An 8,536-nucleotide genomic window follows, 5' to 3' on the forward strand; every position below is an offset into this window, starting at 1 on the left:
TAAACACCCATATACTAAAATGTAAACAATAGGAACGGTACCCGGTTTGATGATGTCGGTTGACGTCATCTATTTCTTTCTTTTTTCTTTTTTGTTGGTAAACATGTGTTTTTTTACTCTCTTCAATTTGTTTCCTTTGCTTTAATTTCCTTTTTGTCTATCGAATTTTACAATTACTCTTATCGCCGCAATGCGACGGCACCCTAACTCGTTCAGCACCACTTTAACACTTTAAAATATAGTGACTATTGAACTTATGCTATCCATGAGACCTTTCTAAGAATAACACGAACTCTGTATATTAGTTAATCAAATCAAAGTATTGATTCGAAATGTAAATGTTAGAAGTGATAACTCATGTTCTCATTTACTTCTTCAGCGGCGAAAAAGTCGGGACGGAATTTGGGAACACGGTGAGAAGGAGCCACGAACATCACTAACAAGGGAATAACCCACTCATTCGAATACGCGCTTTCGGACGGAAATCTGAAACGCATTACAGTGACCCGATCATTAATTATCCCGAAGGGCAGGCGGAGCGAACCGAAATCCTGAAAAATTGGTCGGTAAAACCTCCCGGGGTCACTATAAATCGGGTAAATACCCTCAAACTGGAATGTTTTAATTTTAAGTATTATTTTTTCATTATACGGAAGTATCAATTTATGGAAAACATTATTGGTGAAAAAAGAGCCCAACTAAAATTAAAAATTAAAACATCCAATAAGCCCAGTGTAATCGATCAAAAATTCATGTCGTTTTCGTCTCTGGATCTATTGGATTTTGCAGGCGAGGTAAATAACGATGACGATGTTTCATTTCTTCAACTGTGCGATCTTAACGTTTGGACCTGACGCCGTTTACTATTCCGCTACTCCTCTGTTAGTTTCCGTCAATAATTGACCTAATTAATGCCCATAGTATAATTGAACAACATTGACTGTTAGATAATGAATAATTTTTCAGTTAACATATTTCGTGCCGCAATGTTGATTACGTGATGTAATTAGAGTGTTAAAATTAGGTTATGTAGTAACACTCAAAATGATTATGTTACTACTGTTACACTGTATTTTGTCATAGCTTTAACATGTTCTGATAGATATATGTATATTGATATTGATGTGTGTGTGTATATGAGATTTGGACGTTTTAACTTTGTATTTTTGGAGCTTATGTAGATAAATTGAACAAATGCGATTGTTGAGAAAATGGTTACGTAGCACTTTCAACTTTTGGATCCTTGATTTAATTATTTTTCAAGAACTTTGTTGTGGATTTTACTTTTTTAGTAATCATCATTTGAACTAGTTTAATGAAGAAATTTACTGATATGATATTATGATAGCTTCAAATACTGAATTGTTTATTCGGAGTTTAAAAAGTTAGGAAGGCTTCATTTGTATGAAATTGAAATATGGAAATCCTATCATGGTTCTGTTTTTATTTTAGAAAATCTTGCATTAACATAGAAAAGGATAAAAGCTATTTTAGAAAACATTGTTCTCTAAGGTATGTTTAGCCAACTAAGTTGCTGATACCTTGAACATTGTTATTCTTTACATGTTGATCAAATCGAAAGAATGGAATGTAGGTCAAATTTGAGAGTGGTATAAGGTGCAACAAAGTAATACAAATGACAGATAACTTTACTTGTAAAATTGAGCTAGGAGGGAATGGGCTAACTACGGTGTTGATGATTATAATAATGAATATAATGCAGAAGCAGAAGATATTTATATGAAAGTTACCCCAACTATGAAACTTAAAGATGTATTGTTCTCCCTGGAAATTGTACATATTTGCCCGCCCCTACCTAAGTTATAACATGTTATCTGACTAGTGCTATCTTTTGAATCAATAGAAAGAAATTAAGGATATCATATCTAGCCATCCTTTACTGTAATTTGAATGTCTTTTAGTTAATCGCATTGTGGTGCTATTCTTATTACATATCTTAGTATGATACAATTGGCACTTTAGTCAAAACTGCACTTGTCTATCTTGTCATGGCATTAGTGAAGGTATGATTCATATTCACTAACATGTAAATCACTAACATGTTATCTAATTATGTCGTTTACATTTGGTATTTGGGCAGCTTGTTTGTTTAGCTACATTTCTTAACGTGTCTGAAAGCGACATTTTTTATCCATCGTAGGTAACTTTTTTTTTTTTTTTTTTTTTTTTTTTTTTTTTTTTTTACTTTTATTCATTTAGCAAGTGTTAAATCTGTCGTATAGCGAGTTTTGGATTTTCTCCACTTTAAATCAACTTGTACAATCTTTCTTAAGTGAATGATTAATAAAATAACGAAACTCATTAGTTAGAAAGTATATGAAACTATTATTTTGTAAATATTTAAGTAATACTTAAGTTGTAAATTTTTCTGTTTTTTTTTTAATTTTTTAAATGAGGCATTTATGCTCCCCCCCTAAGTTAACAAGCGCCAAAAGGTCTTGCAATACTTGCTACACCATCTTGTCATTCTAATACACACCTATTTAAACATCTTTACTTTGAATACATGCAATCTACTTTTTTAAAATACAACGGTAAGTTTTTTGTCCTTGTGAGCAGTTTGCAACTCTTACTGCAGCTTAAATCAATGTCGAACACAATTTCCCTTATAGTAGTTGATCATTTTTTATTACTCGTACTATCTGTACCATCAGGATGCGCTTTTGCTGATTCGGTTTTACATAGGTTGGCACCCCTTTGGGTTGGTGCCAGAGGACTTGAATTCACTTGGGATTATGTTCTGCAAGGCCTTGAAGCAAATACAAATTTAGTATGTTCTCTTTTAAAACACACACATCTTTAAAATTTTGATGAATAATATTTGACAGAAGTACATTACATACATACATTATTGTCCTGATCCTTGATTATTTAGTTGATTTGAGCTTAGAATGTGTGTTTTGATTAATTCAGATGTTGAGTTTATCACTTGCTGCATTGGGATCATTGATGTGGCTAAGGAAGAACAAGCCCAACACATTGATTCCTATCATATATGCATTTGCAGGAATTGTGGCAACAATGCCTTCCATCACAAGGTCTGTTGCCTTTTTTATTAATAAATTTATTAAATTATTAATAATTAATAAGTAATTAATACGTAGTAATGAATAATGGTTGTTTGTTGTTGCAGCTATCTGAGGTGGGGGTTAGGATGGAATCTTCCAGAAGTAGTGAGTTTTCAACTTATTACCTCCTTGATCTTGGCTTTACTCAGCTAGCAACTCTTCTCAGCATGTCAAAAACCTTCTAACTGATTTCAATACTTGAGGGATTGAAGTTGCTTGCAGTGAGTTCTTAAAGGACTATTCTTGTACAAATGTAGACATCAAATTTATCAACAAATTACAACACCCAAATCTTAGTTGACCTTCCCTGTTACTAAGTTTCATATCATAAACTTAAACTTTATATAACAAATTGCATAACCAAAATTCAATATTCTATCATAACCACAACCATACAATCTTCAAGCTGGCCTAAAGAACTTCAACTTCAATCCATTATCAACAATGCTCCAAATACCTCCGATCGTAAACGCCACACTAAACGCGACACCGAGCCACCCAAGTGACCAATTGAAGTACCAGTTGAAACTATACTTTGCAGGCTTCTTGATTAGGACCCACATGAAACATGGGTAAGCAAACGTCACTGGTAGTGTTAGACCACCTAAGAGCCCGGCTAGACTCGAGAGAAATGGTAATGCTACCCCAATAAAAAAGTTAATGAACCCGTAAACCACACGAAAACCTGACCGCACCCAAACTGAACATGGTCTGTTTGTACGGTGTGTGTAACTAGCTTCAAAGTTATCGAAAACGGGCATTGAGTAGATTTGGAAGCTACTTAAACAGCTGAAGACGACTAGAAGAAACGTTGTTGCAAGTAACCATCTTGATATGTCATGTTCATGGAAGCCAAATAACGCGTTCAGGATCCCACTTGGTGGCATCTGAAAATTGATTTAAATTTGAATTTAGGTTGTGTGTTCAAGTCTCATTTTTAACAGTATAAAAAAAACCACTTACCTGGTTTCCGTAAGCCCAAAAACCGCCAATGGCTACAGGGAATAAACACATAGCGATGAAGAAGTACGCGACCTTTGCTCCTCTCCACATTGGCACGTGAGCAGGGTGCTTAAACGTTGATGGCATCGTTGACTACAAAATGTTGTGAAATACTTGGTAACATACATTTTGACTTTTGAGGTCAATCCAATTTTAATTTGAACTACAATTTAGTATTGATCTGTCACTAAATTATTACCAAAATCCTGTAAACATATACACTGTTTTGAATGTCTATTTATCCTGAATCAGCATTTTATTGAAGTGTTGAATGATGAAATGAATTTTCTGGTCAAAGTATGAAAATTTTGACCTTAAAAGTCAAAGTTACCTGAATCTCAAGGACAAGATTGTGGCCTCTAAATGCAAATGCTATGATACCAAGTGCATTAAAAACCGAAAATACCGAAGAGGTGAACGAAGGTAAGGGGATAGGTTCATAAGAGATGTTGGGTGGTCTTTGTTGGCTAACCGAAAGGAGCCAAACCATGGTTGAGTAAACAATGGCAGTAATGGCTCCAACTAGAGAGAGTCCGGCTATGGAGTTAAGGTTCGGAAGTTGAGACAACACGATGCATAAAGACGTGAATACAAGATACCATTCGACTGTTGTCAACGGATTTGATGTACAAGTTTGCCCACAAACAATTTCGAAGAAAAGTTTCATGGTTTCCCCTCCTACAAGAATCAATGCAGTCGCGGTCCCTGCAGATAAATAGGCCGTTGGAAATATTGAGAGCCATGCTCCTAATCGATTTCCTGAACAAAAATCAACATAAATACTATTAGAAATGCATAAACGTTACATTGCTTAAACGAGTCATAAGAATAGGATTAGATCGCGTCAAGATAATAAGTCTTACCAAATGCTGCTTCTGCAAGCTCGACGTATCGATTGTACCTCTTGCCGGGAATTGCTTCATGAAGCTGTACTAAGATCCACAAGGTGTATAGTTGCCAAATGTAGGCTATGGTTAGTGAAATGATACCCCAACTCCTGCATACACAATTGCCATATTTTAAGGTGATGGAAGTTTTGACTGTTTCGGTTATAAGTGTAAGTCACACACCAGTTTTTGATCCATACATACTTTTTACCATAAAACTTACAATAATAACCTTCAATTTATCTTGAAACTTGAACCTTTATTATTGTAAGTAAGGACATAATAGTCAATTAAGTGATGGATCAATATTGAGTGTGTGAGTATCATCCCCTAAGTGTAAACAGGTAAACATAAGTTTTTTTTTTATGACAGTTAATCGGCAGGGAGAAATTTTTTACTGTGATATATACGGTCTAATCTGTTTATCCTTTTCTAACTTACTTGACCACCCGTGCAGTGAAGTTTAAACTCGAAATCTCTTATGACGATAACACCAATTATTAGGCTATCATTATGATGGTTTGTTTCGGTTAAAAAGTGTATTGCTAGCTATAAATAGACCCTATGTAAACTGTACATTGTATGCACGAATTTTATCAATAAAATACTCTCTAGTTTGGTCCGTGAATTAAAATAATTACATCGGTTACAAATAACCGCATTATATCTCGTGTTGATTTTTCGTGTTTTACTTTCGTTTGTCGCTGTGAGTGGGTAATTGTGTTTAATCACCAACGTTGTTTGGGTCCAGTTAATCATTACACCATCTTGATCCGTTTGTTACAACATCTTGAGGGTGTTTACTCCGTATTATAAAGGGGGCAAGGGGCTATGTAAAAAGATGACTTTTTATTCAATACATTCTCTTCTTTTCCAAAAAAATAATGTATAGCTATCTATTCTTCTAAACAAGCTCCAAAATCTGGAGCCTTTTGTCGGCCCTACTAGTTTATATAAGAGACAAAATCAGTAAATCATCCATTATATTGGTCTTTAACTTTAATATATTGCAATACTTAAATGGCATGCCTTCAATTAGAGAGAAAAATAAATTTCAACCTTTTTTTGGTCAAAAACTATGATGCATGTAGACCCAAAAAAGGCTAATGATGTTTTACGACAACACGGCATGTCTCCGGGTGACGTGGCAAGACAAACAAAAATTAAAGTACAATTTTTAATTTCACCAACGTAAAAAAAATACTACAACAACAACAATACCCAATTTCACTAAAGTAGAGTATAGGGGAGGTTAGATGTAGACAGTCTTTCCTCTACCCTAGACACGGATACCTATCGGTCCGCGGGTAAAAGAAGTCGTCCCTCCCTATACTATAGGGCAGAGAGGCTGCTTCCCAAGGACCTCCGGCCAGAAGAACCGATGTTTTTAGGTGGATATTTACGGTAAATACACTTACACACATCAATAACCGTGCATGAGTGTAAAATGTGTAATACACCAAAAATCGACCCCCCATGAATATTACTCCGTATCACAATAGAAAGGAAAAAAAAAACAAAATGTTATCTAAGTATAATACTTTTATTAATACAAATATATCCACTTGTCTTGATTATGCATTTTACGGAGTACTATCTTTTTGTTTTGAACTTTGAGCGATTACAAATTAAGATATTAAAAGTTGCCCCTGGCCACCATTTTACCAACTCCCAAAATGATCCACAAAAATCTTGAATTAAATAAATTTGAAATGTAATTACGAGACCCAAAGTTTTAATGTACATATTTAGATCTTAAGATAGCACGTACTTATGAAAGTTTAGGCAACAAATATGTTGATGTAATATGATAAAATGACAGAGAAAACATGAAAAGAAAGCAACTCAGATTCATGTGTATTGAAATTGGTCATAGAATTATATAAATATAGATAGATATAGATATATACAAATTCACGGACAACTAATTTTGCCTGATAACTAGACAAATTAGTTGACTCAACTACAGTTATAGGATTCAGACAAATTTTGCCTGAAACGTTTAAGTGTTCCCTCTTAAAAATTTTATAATCGTGAATTTATACATATGTTTTTTTGTATTTGTAAATATTACATTTACATCTTTATTTACCTCACATCATATAAACGTTTCAAATCTTTAACATTACGTTTCAAATGTTCTAAAACATTTCAAGAATTTATTAACTTCTCCAAAACTGTAGTAATAATCTTACGAGTTCATATCTCGACGTCATTAACGAATTAATTGTCCAAACAAAAACAAGAATACAAAAGACTTACCACCCGAGAAACGAGAAAGCGACAGGCAAAACGAGAGCCTGAAATCCAACCCCAGCATTAAGGTTATGAAACGCAGCGTAATGTGCATTACCATTTCGCGACTCCGTTATTGGAAGCCAAGCATCTTGTGGATTAAGTTTAGTCAAGTGACCAACTTCTTCCAAATAACCTTTCATGTTCACCAAAACCTTTTTCATAGGTGTCCCAATGGGACTCAAAAACCTCGGTGAAATAAAAGACGTTGGAGTCCACGCTGTTGAGGACTTCCCGCCTTCTTTTGAATGCGGCCTAGGTGACCGATGTCTAGAAGGCGTGAGTATCTCTGGCGTGGACTCATGAGGAGTGGCCGGAATCGAAATTAACTCCGTTTCAGGACGCTCTTCCATTGATTATTAATTTTAATTTTTTTTTGGATATAGTCTAAGTGAATGGAATGGTATGAAAGTGAAGTGAAATGTAACTTAAATAAATAAATGTGTGTATGGTGTTATAATCATAAATAAGTATTCAAAGAATGTTTTTAATTTGGTGTGAAAGTTCGTGAAGGGGTGATCGTGACCGTAAAGAGTGGGGGGATTGAGTGACAAATCTCGAGACGGTTATAATGAAGAATAAGTGTGTGTCGGGAAAAAGTTAGAAATTGGAGCGGTAAACGTGATGATATGAAATTATGGAGTTCGAGTTCAGGCGTGAGTTGGTAGAACAAATAAAGTTTATTTTATCGTTAGTGTTGTTTTAAAGTAGATAATAAAGATAAAGATAATAAAGCGTTGTATAAAGTTGGTCAGAATAAGTTTATTCGATTCTATTAAAATGTACTCCTAGGATTTGGGTTGCTTTTGATTTGATTGGAGCGTTGCTTATGAACCAAATTGATATGGAGGTATTTTTTTTTTTTTTTTTTTTTTTTTTTTTTTTTTTATTTATTGAAAAACAAGGTATATATTATACTCACAAAACTTAGTACATTACATACTACATAGATCGAGTATGGCATAACAAGAACCATATTCGATGAAATACACATATTTGGGTTTGTGAGACTATCAAACCCAATCACGAATACAAAAGCTATAATCGAATTACAAAATATTTAGATATACACATGGATTACTTAGCCAAGTCAACCAATCGAGTTTCCTTCCATGTAATCGGTTCGAAATCCACTCGAAGGATGTTTCTTGGATCTCATTTAACGCAATCGGAGAGCTCCAACTTTTATCCCGAAAAACCTTGTTGTTTCTATTCTTCCACATATAGTACGAACATACCCATTCCGTTGCTTGCCAAATTAAT

The 8,536-nt window shown here is 34.3% G+C and overlaps 2 protein-coding genes across 2 annotated transcripts; one reads left to right on the top strand and one right to left on the bottom strand.

Annotated features, from left to right (window-relative positions):
• Positions 1-804: 804 nt before the first annotated feature.
• On the top strand, positions 805-3,273 carry LOC139845441 (uncharacterized). Its single transcript, XM_071835698.1, has 6 exons — positions 805-891; positions 1,962-2,024; positions 2,102-2,157; positions 2,581-2,791; positions 2,935-3,059; positions 3,155-3,273. Exons 1-6 carry the CDS (start codon positions 805-807, stop codon positions 3,240-3,242), a joined length of 630 nt encoding a protein of 209 aa, XP_071691799.1. The 3' UTR covers positions 3,243-3,273.
• A 40-nt stretch (positions 3,274-3,313) lies between these two features.
• LOC139843511 (lysine histidine transporter-like 8) lies at positions 3,314-7,626 on the bottom strand. Its single transcript, XM_071833610.1, has 5 exons — positions 7,241-7,626; positions 4,955-5,088; positions 4,423-4,850; positions 4,053-4,184; positions 3,314-3,976 (listed from the first exon to the last, which is right to left on the bottom strand). Exons 1-5 carry the CDS (start codon positions 7,624-7,626, stop codon positions 3,491-3,493), a joined length of 1,566 nt encoding a protein of 521 aa, XP_071689711.1. The 3' UTR covers positions 3,314-3,490.
• Positions 7,627-8,536: the final 910 nt, after the last annotated feature.

The sequence above is a fragment of the Rutidosis leptorrhynchoides genome, chromosome 4 (genome assembly GCF_046630445.1).
Source record: "Rutidosis leptorrhynchoides isolate AG116_Rl617_1_P2 chromosome 4, CSIRO_AGI_Rlap_v1, whole genome shotgun sequence".
Lineage (NCBI taxonomy): Eukaryota > Viridiplantae > Streptophyta > Magnoliopsida > Asterales > Asteraceae > Rutidosis > Rutidosis leptorrhynchoides.